This window comes from Pongo pygmaeus, chromosome 13 (genome assembly GCF_028885625.2).
Source record: "Pongo pygmaeus isolate AG05252 chromosome 13, NHGRI_mPonPyg2-v2.0_pri, whole genome shotgun sequence".
Taxonomy (NCBI): Eukaryota; Metazoa; Chordata; class Mammalia; order Primates; family Hominidae; genus Pongo; species Pongo pygmaeus.
In genome coordinates this window covers 105,625,814-105,638,238 of record NC_072386.2, presented here as the reverse complement: position 1 = coordinate 105,638,238, position 12,425 = coordinate 105,625,814, and the positions used below count along the sequence as shown (strand labels likewise).

Sequence of the window (12,425 nt, the reverse complement as noted above, 5' to 3'; positions counted from 1 at the left end):
GAGATCATTACAATGACCTCAGACTAAGAATTACTGAAGGACTTTCATATGCACTTTTTTTAAGTTTTTTTCCCCCAGCTTTATTGAGGTATAACTGACAAATTAAAATTAAAATTTTATACATTTAAGGTATACAACATGATGATTTAATATGTGTATACATTGTGATATGATTACCAGATTCAAGCTAATTAACACATCCATCACTTTACATAGTTACCTCTGTGCATCAATGATAAAGACACTTAAGATCTAGTACTATCTTAGCAAATTTGAAGTATACAATATGTTATTATTAACTGTAGTCACCATGCCATACATATGCATTCCTTTTTGACAGCCTCCCAATGGTCTAGAGGAAGAGATAGATCTTAATCGAATTCCTTGACCCAAAGGCAAAATCTCTGGATTTTAATATCAGCTTTAATAGTTAATTAGTAAAGTCACCACTGATTAGCTAGTGACTCTCTCTGGGTGTTTCAATTCAGTTATTCTCTTAAATAACTAGGTATTATGGCAAATAAGTTTCATGTGATATACTACCTCTATTTATATACTACTTAATTGGCTGCCTGAGGTGATGATTCAGAATGATTCTTAAGTGGGGCTCCTCAGAAGTGTGTTATTATCGATTAGCTGTGTCTGCCCCATACACTAGAATGAAGTGTTTTGTGCCACAGACTTGCCATGCCTATACCCAATGATCTTCTACAGTTGCTTCTAAGTCCTGCTCAAGCATGATTTTGATTCTATAATTTGATGTCTGTCTGTGTCTTTGGAAAGTACTGAGAAGCTGGGCCAAATATTTCCCGTTAGGAACACAGTCTTGAAAGACTAAACCACAGGCAGTCTATTCAGTAGAAAGCCCTGGCTCAGCAGCATGGACAGCCATCCCAACAGCAGCACTGCCCCTGAGGAACCTTGGCCAGGGTCCTGACCTCCCAGAAAAGAGCCCCACCCCAGGCTAATTCATTTGCTTTTCTTGCTACTGAGTTAGAAGAGATAGGATAGGAGGAAAACCAGGGCTGTAGCGACAGCCTCCTCATTTTCCTAAAAATTTTAGAGTGTCCCTGCTATTTGACAAATTGAAATACTAAGATTTATACATTTTCATGGAAAAAGCAACATTGGGAAAGAGAGGGCTTCCCAGATTTGTCTTATAGATCTCATCCTTCAGAGACTAGCCTTCTGTTAGAAATGCTGTCTCCAAGCACAAGACAGAATAATCATATAATACCAATACACACCAGTTGCTAAGGTCTCCATCCTTTTAAGCACTGGCTACTGAGTGTTTTGCCTGTGTTATCTCATTTTTCTCACTTTCAGTTGAAAGAACTTTATTTTGCAGTTGATATTAGTGTTACCATTTTACAGATGTGAAAATTAAGGCCCAGACAGGCAATGTTACGCAACCAAAACAGCTACTAGATGGAACCCTGTGGATTTGCTACTACCCAACTATTTCTGACCTAAAAGAGTGGTGATTCCATGTGGTTCAAATTAATAGCAAGTGGCAGAGAAAGGATCTAACAGGGTTTGACTGATGCTAGAGCAGATATCCTCAAACATTGCACAGATGTTTCTTGGATATTTGTCCCTGTTAGTATTTATCATTCTTCGCAACAAGTATCTGTTTACATGTCTGCTTTCTATACCTGACTGTGAGCTCATTAAGGGCAAGACCTATCCATCATTGGCTTCTGAAACACCCCACCACCACTAGGCTATCCCATAGCCTGTTCTTACACTTGTTCAATACATCTCTGTTGAATGCAAGAATAAATCATTTAAAAATTAATTCTCAGTCTTCTTGGATAATTGCTGGCTCCCCCAGCATCTTAACTAGGCACCAGTTAAGCCACTGTGCTGCCTAAATGGATAACCACTTCTCCGTTCTGGAATTCTTCAAACACCTAGGGTTAGGAGGGTCTTTGCTTTGGCAGTTAGAGTTTTCCCAATTCTTTTATGACACAGGTTGCACTGGACTCACTCAACTATGGAGATCAGATGTCCTCAGGAAAAAAAAAAAAAAAAATCCACACTTAAGGCTGTTTCCTGGCTCCTCTCTCTTCCTGACACATTCCAAAAAGGAGTTTATGGATGTTGGGAAGGACAAAGGGTGAGGAATTTCTAGCACATTTAAGAACGCCCATGTAAGCAACTCTACGCTTGACAGGCCATGCACAATAAAACTCTGGCCTGTAAGCGAGAAGAAAAATTTGGTATAAGCTGCCTCATGGGTTGCCAAAATGATGTGGAAACAAATTCATCTGCACTTCTAAACAATAGGAATTCTCCTTGTCCTCCCAAACCTAGAATATTTCATGTACGTGCTTAAGTCAACAAGATAAATATATTCCATGAGCTACTAAAAATGAAGTCATAAGTAACTAATTCTGAAATATGATTCTAGCCAGTTGGAAGTTTCATCTTTATCTAAAAATGAAGTTGTTTATTCTCCAGCTGTGACCAGGGAAAAATTCAGATTGTTGATTTCTTCGTCTAGCAATGATCTTTGTCCTGCAGTGAGGTGCCCAAAAATAACTGTTAGCCTATTCCCTGCTGCTTCCAAAAGGTTAGCTACCAAACAGCTCTACTAGTAAAAGAGAAAAAAAGGATTTGACAGCAAGTCAAGAGGCATCTTAATGTGTAAAATTATGAGCTAAAAAGCCATTAAGACTGGCATGACACTGGCCTTGGTTTCCCAACCTGATAAAAAGTATTATCTCACAGTAATGCTCTGAATAAAAGTCTATAATGCCAAAATCTGAAGAAATGATTCAACACTGATAACATCTAATACCAAGGCAATTGAAATAAGATTAAAGCTTAACACTTAAACCCTCTCCCACCCCACACTCACCACAAAAGCTTTCAAGACCATTGTTTTTAATCTTCTTATTTTTTGTAGCGGGCTGGGGCCATAAATGTACCAGGTATTTGGAGAATGGGGGACTAAATATTAAAGCCTATATTCTACCCAGCCTTCTCAACAGATGACTAACTGTGAGCAGTTAGGCACCTAGCCTTACAGAGGTGCCATATTGCTTACTGAGTTAAGTACCAGCTCTTCATATTGATCTTTTATATCCTTCCCAATATGGCTTCTGCCAATACCATGTAGTCTCTACCTTTCCGCTTTCCTATGCATTATTTTATACCCTAGCAGAACAAGACCTCTCCATATTCCCTGCATGCTACACCACCTTGGCATGTATCCGGCACCCACAAGGAGATGCCACTATTATTACAGCTATCTTCTTAATTCTCCTCACCACCCATGCATTCCAACTTCTTTGCCTTTTCTCATGGTGTTTCTTTTCTCTAGGGTGCTGTAGGCTTCAATTTGAACCCACCTACTGGAGTTGTATCCAACCATTTTTCGGAATCTTGCCCATCTTTCAAGTACATCTCAAATGCCACTTTTTTGAGATGTCTTTCTTGGGACCCTCAATGGATATGAGTTGGCCAATCTCTTTTGTTACTTGTTATAGTCATGAATGTATCTCCCTAGTTCCCCCATCCCTTCTGGATACAAGGTTTTCTTTCTGATCTATTCTCGATTTGATCAGTGTTGTTATTACTGCTGCTGCTATCATTCGCTACCACATATCAAGCACACCTTAATGTGTGCCAGGCACTGTGCCAGTAGCTTAACATATGTCTTCTCATTTCATCCCACTCTCCTGCAACACTATGAGATAGACATATGTATCTCCAAGGGGAGGAGGCGGGGAAATTGAGGTTCAGAGGGGAAAGGGGATGGCCATAGGGAGCAGCTGCTAAAGTGATAGAACTGGATTCGAACACAGGTTTATTTTACACCAAAGACCAGACCCTTTCCCCCACACGCAGCTGCTTCATTAATGGAAATGTTTAGATGGCTGAAGGATATGGACTGAGTGCTCTCAAAACTCTGGAGCACAGCAGTGCAGGACAGCAGAGAAACGGGAGTCATGAGTCGTCTTTGACAAGCTCCTCCAGCTTCTAAGGAGAGGCTGAAGCAGACAGAAAGAGACGTTAGACTTGGCCAGAGTGGTTCCTGGAGCAACTTGGTTTTAGTTTAACGTGGGGAGAAGATTCTTAGGAGACTCTAAGGTGTGCAGAGGGAGGAAGAAAAAAATATTTCTTAACCCAAGGACAAGGCTGGGGGAAAGGATGCTGATCTGACACAGGGTAGTTATCTCTTCAGATCTGCAAAGGACAATAGCCTTGAGGATTGCTTCTCACTTGTACCTGGATATGTTCAAACATGTAAGGTATGGAAACTACAATGCACATCCATACTTGCTATAGTTAAGTGAGTTAGTTGCTAAAAAGATGCCATTTTTTCTCCCTAATCCCCGGGCTCTTGTGTCTGAGGTACTCACCCATTTTCATTAGTCAAGAAACTTAACAACATTGAAACTTTCTTATAGACTCTTCTTGATCGCTTTGAGTCTCCGTTTCCTCATTTTGTACCATGCGCTTAGTAAAAACAAGCAATCCTCTAAACCAGTACTGCTCAATAAAACTTCTTTGGATGATACAGATGTTCTTCATCTGCACTGTGTCATATTGTAACCACAAGCCCCATGGGCTCTTAAGTACTTGAAATGTGAGTGATACAACTGAGGAACGAGATTTTTAATTGCATTTAATTTTCATTAATTTTAATAATCACATGCAGAATACCGGACAGAGCAGCTCAAGACCAATGAATTCGAAGTGTTTTACCTCTTTTTAAATTTTCTATCTCATGGGGAAGTTTTTATTGTGGATTTTTTTTCACCAGATTAACTAGCTTTTGAGACATTGACAGGGATGGAGATACATAGAAAATCTCACAAAAACAATTTCATAATTCACAGGTGTTTGACTCTAAAAATTAATTTTGATAAAGAAAGAAAGCAAAGTCTGACACAAGTGTGTCTTGTTTTGCATTAGATACTTAAGCTGAGGTGGAGCAAAAAGCAGCACAACATGCTTAGCTTGGAAATAGCTTTGTCCTGGATATGGGACCCCAAAAATCTGTGTTTTGTGCCAGTGCAAAGGCTATGTCTCTTCCTGATACACTTCTTTGCAATCATTGACTTACCAGATCCTTAAATATCACCATGAAAGATATACACACACTTACATATATATGTAATATTATATTATCTATATTATATTATCTGTCATATTATAATATGTAATATGTTGCATCACATATTATAATATAATATTATATGTAATATAATTGGAGCAACTATAATATTATATATGGAGATATATATATATATACCAGGGCATGCATATTTTCTGGGATCACTGAGAGAGGAAAAGTTCTCACTTTGCTGTAGAACTCTTGTCTTTGCTTAAAAACAGACATATGCCAAAGTAGGGGTTTCAAAGGTTAGGAGAAATAAAATCCTAGAAAAAAAAACACATTCATTAAAGTCCATATTTTTCATTAGAAATGTTTCCCTTTATTAAGCTCTTACTGCTACCAAAGACTGTGTGCCATTTCTTTCACACACATTATCTCATGCACTTTTCACAATGATCCTATGAGGACCCCCTTAACACATTTATTGATGACAGTACTCTGGCTTATGGTCACAGATAATAACCTTGCACAAGAAACACGAAGTGATCAAACAGTGATTCAAACCTAAGACAATTTGCCTATAAAACTTGTGCCCTTCAATGCCATTCTATTTACATTCTGGTGCTTTGGAACCTGCTACATTCTCAAAGAACACCTTTCTATTGTGTACCAATTCCAACTAGAAAAGTCTTTCTCCTGTTGTGCTGAAATTTGTCTTCTCATAACCAACCCTCCCTCCCTGCCCCATTCCCAGCACATAAACACACACACACACACACACACACACACACACACACACACAGGCACTTGTTCTGTCCTTAGGGGCTACAAGAGGCAAGCCAGTGCCCGCTTTGTCAGCATTTATACATGGTAACCCTGACCCACTCAACCTTGGTTTTCTCAACTACAAAATAAACATGCCCAGGTCTGTAGTCCTTCCTCCTACAAGATATTTTCCAGACCTTTTATTGCTGATCAATTTTCTATAAAGATTAGAATCTGTTTGTGTTTTCTAAAGAGTCTCTGTAGAATAAGTTGCTCATTCCGAAATTATAAAAGTCCTACTATCAGAACATGATTCTTCATGTCTGACCTAAATACCTCCAACTGCAATCTCAAGTAAGTTTCCCTGGGTTCATCCACAAAGGAGAATTAAAACAGCCAGTTGTCTGCATGAGAATATTTTACATTCTTAAAGGTCATTATTTGCTCCCTATTTTTTCCCTCTCTCATGTAAATAGTTCTAGTTCTAGTAAATTTACCTCCCCACCCACCAGTGATTTCTGCAGCTCCTCTTTGATCTAGATCCAAGTTGCTGCTGAGTTTAGGACTGTATTCAACTAGGCGGTCAAGCTCAGGCTTAAGTAAAAGGAGGCTATTGACATGGACTCTTGTTAGGTTTTGTTCCCAGGAGTGCAACAAAATAGGAACTACTGTTTAATGAGTGCCTACTACGAGCTTGACACCATGCTGTGTACTTTATGTACAGGTCTCTAATCCTTAATTTTCTCTGGAAAGGTTTTGACTCCTGTGTTATAAATGAGGTCACGGTTTAGAGAGGATAAGTAGCTTGTCAAAGTTACAGGGCTAGTGAGTGACATTTGAACCCAGGTAAGTCTAATTCCAAAGCCTAACCATTTTCTACAACACTGAAAATATAATGGATTTTTCCCAAGTACAAAAACATCCACCTGCCCTCAGACCACCATGAGCCAATAGGAAATACACAATGTTCAAGAATAACATACTCTTTCCCCCAACGATGCAACATTTGGTGGTACCAGTGCACATCTCTTAAACACACAGTGAGAAATCCTCACTCTACTCACACTCTGGTCATTATTACCCTAAACTCATTGCCTTGGGAGTCTCAATCAGCAACTATAATGGCTTTTTAGATGGAAATTTAAGTCATTTAGCAACACACAGAAAAGTGTTGGGGAGAAGTCCAAAAACATTTCAAGCTTGGCCCATGGCCCTTTCTAAAAAAAAAAAAAAAAAAAAAAAATGCTAAGAATGGATGGGAAAGGGGTAGGAAAATAGAACTTTGTGAAAGTGAAGAGAGTTAGAGCAGCCATTCTAGTAGACTATGCAGCCAATAAATATTTGTCCAGTAAACACATAAGATGGCCAAATTGGTTTGAAAGGAGAGAACATGCCAAGTCTCCTTTTTTATAATAATCTTCATTCAGTGGCCTTACCTACATTACAGACTCACACATTGTTAGTTAAGAAGCTAATTTCAATGAGAAAGCACGCTCAGAAGAGGGTTGGGTATTTTTTGTTTCTTTGTTTTTTTTTGTTTTTGTTTTTGTTTTTTTGCAGATATTACAGGGACAGTTGGTAAAGTGTCAATAAGAATATAATTAGAATGTGGTGGGTATGTGGATAGGACCTTCTTGGTTAAATGCACTAGTGCTTTCTCAGTCTTTAGGCCCCTGATCAGTCATATAGAAATGCTTCCTAGTTCAATTTTCCTTGCCACAATTCCCTCTAAGTTTTGCAAAGGCTTTCTGTCACGAGGAAGGAGATGGTCAGTTGGGATCATGTTGATGCATTCTATCATTAGGATAAAATCTTTCCAGAAAAAAAGCTAGAAACCTTCTTATAGGCTGAGCAATCCAAGCACCACCACTAATTGACATAAATAACTAACTTACAATGTGCAAGTATAAGAATATCATGGGCATAGGGAAATGTCAATTTGTAAATGACATGTTAAAAACCAAATAGCAGCCAGGCGCGGTGGCTCATGCCTGTAATCCTAGCACTTTGGGAGGTCGAGGCAGATGGATTGCCTGAGCTCAGGAGTTCGGGACCAGCCTGGGGAACATGGTGAAACCCCATCTCTACTAAAAAAAAAAAAAATACAAAAAATTAGCCAGGCGTGGCAGCGTGCACCTGTAATCCCAGCTACTTGGGAGGCTGAGGCAGGAGGATCACTTGAACCTGGGAGGTGGAGGTTGCAGTGAGTCGAGATCATGCCATTGCACTCCAGCCTGGACAACAGAGTGAGACTCTGTCTCAAAAATAAATAAATAAATAAAATAGCTCTCCAATTATCATTTGAATTTTACTCAGGTGCATCTCCTAATTAGCGAAAACCATGAATGACTTCATATCATGTATAGATCATTCTCACATGCCTCCATAGCATTGTTTTGGTAAATATTATAACGGCCATTTCTTCCTATCTTTATTTAGCTTCTCAACTGCCTCTGACAAGTCCCCTTTTCTCTGCTACCTGATTGCCCATACTGGTGAATAGCTCTAAGAGATGAATAAGATGACTTGGCAAAGTGAGAACTGCTTCATGGTAGCATATTCTCCTCCATATTCTGTTCCCATCTAATTCTTCTCACTATTTAAGGCTCAGCTTAAATTTTACCCTCCCTTTCCAACAAGCTATGCCCCACCTTTCTCTTGACCATTCCTTTTTATTTTCAAACCCCATAGGCAGTTATACACTATACCACAAAACAAATCCTATACATTCTTTCTTGCTTTGCTCCTTAAGTACTGGATGGATGATTCCATTTTCTTCTTTTTTTTCCCCCCCTTTTAATTTATTTATTTATTTATTTATTTATTTATTTTCTTTTTATTATTATTATTATTATTATTATTATTATTATACTTTAGGCTCTATTGTTAAGCCCCCTGATGGTATGTATACACTTGGTCTTATACTTATTTCTACCACCCTCAGACCTCTGTAAAAATGCCATAAGTACTTGTTGATTGGAGAAGACATCAGAGGCTCTCAGACATCCTTTCTGAGCTGTGAACCTCAGTTTAGACAACTGGTTCAGGAATATTCTGTCAGGCTCTTCTAAAAGCTGGACTTTTGAAGGTTTTGGAAATAAACCAAGGAGCAGGGAAACTGAGGTGCAGAGGAGTAGACTGAATGCTATGCTGACAGTCACATAACTAGTAAGAAGTTCGGCTGGGATTAAAACTCAGTTTGCCTCCTAGAGTCCTTGATTTTAACCTCTGCCTCTCATGACAGAAGAGAACCAGCAGATGGGGTGAAAATGAGTTCTGAAAATCAATAATAAGAGGCAAGAGTTACTGAACATCTACCGGGACTAGGGCCTTTATAACACTATAATAATTCATTCAGAGGACATAGTAAATACTGAAGGAATTAATGAATACACAAATAACTTCTACATCATTCTTTCAACCCTGTCATTAGCAACTATGATCTTCACTATACAGAAAGTGAAATAAGGCAAAGAAAAATTACATAACTTATCCAAGGGACCAGAGCTACAGCCAAGATACAAACCCATGTCTATTTTATTTCAATATTTTACCTTTTTCTCTCTATTTTTCTGTCTCCTTAAATTTGCAGAAGTTGAATAGTGAGTGAAATCACTCCTTCAAGTGACAAAGTTCTTTTAGAGACCATTGTATGTTATTTCAAGAGTATATAATGAAAGATTATCAGGACAGCTTCAAATACAGGGATATAAAGTCAAAATTCACTTGGAATTGTAGATATTCAATATATTCAATAGTAGATACTCATAATTTTTTTGTTCATCTTTGCTTGTAGAAAATAATTCTTTCAAGAAGATCAGTGACAACTGATTTGAAGTCTACCCTGTGCTTCTAAATCCCCAGTTCTGCTGAGAGTGAGACACCCTAGAGCCCTAGAGCCCTAGAGCCCCAGAGCCCCAGCAGCACCCAGCCAAACCCACCTCCACCATGGGGGCTATGACTCAGCTGTTGGCAGGTGTCTTTCTTGCTTTCCTTGCCCTCACTACTGAAGGTGGGGTCCTCAGGAAAGTCATCCGGCACAAGCGACAGAGTGGGGTGAATGCCACCCTGCCAGAGGAGAACCAGCCAGTGGTGTTTAACCATGTTTACAACATCAAGCTGCCGGTGGGATCCCAGTGTTCGGTGGATCTGGAGTCAGTCAGTGGGGAGAAAGACCTGGCACCGCCTTCAGAGCCCAGTGAAAGCTTCCAGGAGCACACAGTGGATGGGGAAAACCAGATTGTCTTCACACATCGCATCAACATCCCCCGCCGGGCCTGTGGCTGTGCTGCAGCCCCTGATGTTAAGGAGCTGCTGAGCAGACTGGAGGAGCTGGAGAACCTGGTGTCTTCCCTGAGAGAGCAATGTACTGCAGGAGCAGGCTGCTGTCTCCAGCCTGCCACAGGTATGAGCTGGCGGCCCGCCCAGTCCCACACTGTGCAAATATGGAGAAATGAAGAGCATAGCAGCATCCATCACTTGCTTCCAAAGTGGGCTCACTAGAAAACTAGCTTCCCAGAGTGTTCATTACAAAGAGATTTTATGTTCAAATAAGCGTGGAGACTGCAGCCATCTCTCTCCTGCTTGGAGGAGTCATGGCGACAACTGCTTCTCAGAGGAATTTTCAGGCTTCTGATAAGTCTTGCTTTGAAAAACCCTATTTTACCTTAATTATAAGTTTCTAAAACGTATTTGACCATGAAATCTACCCACTTTCTACCCCAAAACCTATGAGTACGCCATGAAATTTCTACCCCAGAGAGCACTCTCTGATAGGTACTGGTGTGGCCCCATCACCTCATTTTACAAACAGAGAAACTGAGGCCTGGAAAGAGGATGGGATTCCTGAAGGCCCTCCAATGAGGAGTTGAGTTCCTCACATTTCAGTATTCTTACAAATGCACAGTGCTGCCTGTGATAGTGCTGAGTCTATAAGAATTAGAAAAAAGATCCAATTTAATAGCAATTACAATGATTACAATCATATAAGCTCCCTCTGTGTAACAGGCACTGTTGTATTATCTCATTTAATCCTCCCAACAGCCCTTTAAGGTAAAGATTAGATGAGGGGAAGATAAGTCCTCTTCTACAGATCAAAGAAATGAGTCTCAAAGGGATTAACCCACTGGCACAAGATGGTACAAAGAGCAATAAGAGATAAGGTCTTTGGCTGGGCGCGGTGGCTCACGCCTGTAATCCCAGCACTTTGGGAGGCTAAGGCAGGCGGATCACCTGAAGTCAGGAGTTCAAGACCAGCCTGGCCAACATGGTGAAACCCCATCTTTACTAAAAATACAAAATTAGCAGGCTATGGTAGTGCATGCCTGTAATCCCAGCTACTCAGGAGGCTGAGGCAGGAGAATCACTTGAAACCGAGGGGCAGAGGTTGCAGTGAGCTGAGATCATGCCATTGCACTCCAGCCTGGGTGACAAGAGCAAAACACCATCCAAAAAAAAAAGAGAGAGAGAGAGAGAGATAAGGATTTTGCATGTGCCTGTGTGTCTCCAGAGCTCATACTCTCCCATGGATGCCCTATTTCCACATGCATCCTATTGCAAGGAATTTTGCTGCTTTGGAATTATGTCTTTATCTCCAATAACTAAAGTTGATAAAGCTACATGAGTTTCAACAACTTCAAATCAGAGCTGAAAATCTGTTTCTGCCACTCAGAAAAAAATTACCAAAATGTTCTTCAACAATTATTTCAAGAGTAAACCTAACCACCCTAAGTGAAATAGTCTTACGACTCTGCAGGACAGGCTCTAGGTTTCTAAGGCAATTTTTAAAAACGTTTTCTTTAGGCATAAGTTAGTTTATCTTCCACTTCTGTCAACTCCCTGGAAAAATGCAGATGAGAATACACAGTAGGAGTAATGCTAAGTAGTCAGTTAAAATGATTGTTTAGAGCAGTGCTGTCTAATGAAAATATGACTCACACATGTAGTCTTAAATTTTCTACTAATGTTAAAGAAAGGAGAAAGAAATAAGTCAACATAATTTTAATCATCTCTTATTTAATTCAACATAGCCAAAATATTGGTTTTTCAGCCTGAAATCAATATAAAAATTATTAATGGATATTTTTCAGTCTATTATTTTATACTATTTGGAATCTGATGTGTATTTTACACTTACAGAACATCTCAATTTAGACTAGCCATGTTTCCATGCCTAATAACCACATGTGGCCAAGGGCTACCATACTAGACAGTACATACTTAGACTCTCACTTTACAAATCACCTTTTTAAAAAAAAATCTTTCTTCCTGTTGTCAAGAAGGAGATAAAATATATTAATACAAGCTGTTTCTAGGTACAGAGACTATAGAGTGAATATACTCTAGTGCAGAGAATACAGAAGTGGGTTTTGTTTCTTCTCCTTAAGCTCCATGGAGATCAGACCAATGACTTCTGCCAACTGAGCTAAGGCAATATTTAGGCCTCAAGGGGCTCGAGTAATGTCAACCTTGACCCCACATTCTTTAAGTTGACCTCCACTTAGCCTTCAGGATAGAAAGGAATAAAAGATAAAGGCACGATACTTTTCTGGGGACAAAGCCAAACTGAAACGTGTCCTTATAGAATTAG

General features: G+C 39.6%; 1 protein-coding gene across 14 annotated transcripts in view; it reads left to right on the top strand.

Moving 5' to 3' along the window:
• Positions 1-12,425, top strand: part of TNC (tenascin C) — a 97,328-nt gene that overhangs the window by 17,569 nt on the left and 67,334 nt on the right. For all 14 annotated transcript variants that reach the window (XM_063649852.1, XM_063649849.1, XM_063649847.1 and 11 more), the window contains exon 2: positions 9,633-10,241. In XM_063649852.1, coding sequence (XP_063505922.1) covers positions 9,785-10,241 — 457 coding nt within the window. In that variant the 5' untranslated portion in view covers positions 9,633-9,784. The remainder of the gene's footprint in view (positions 1-9,632; positions 10,242-12,425) is intronic.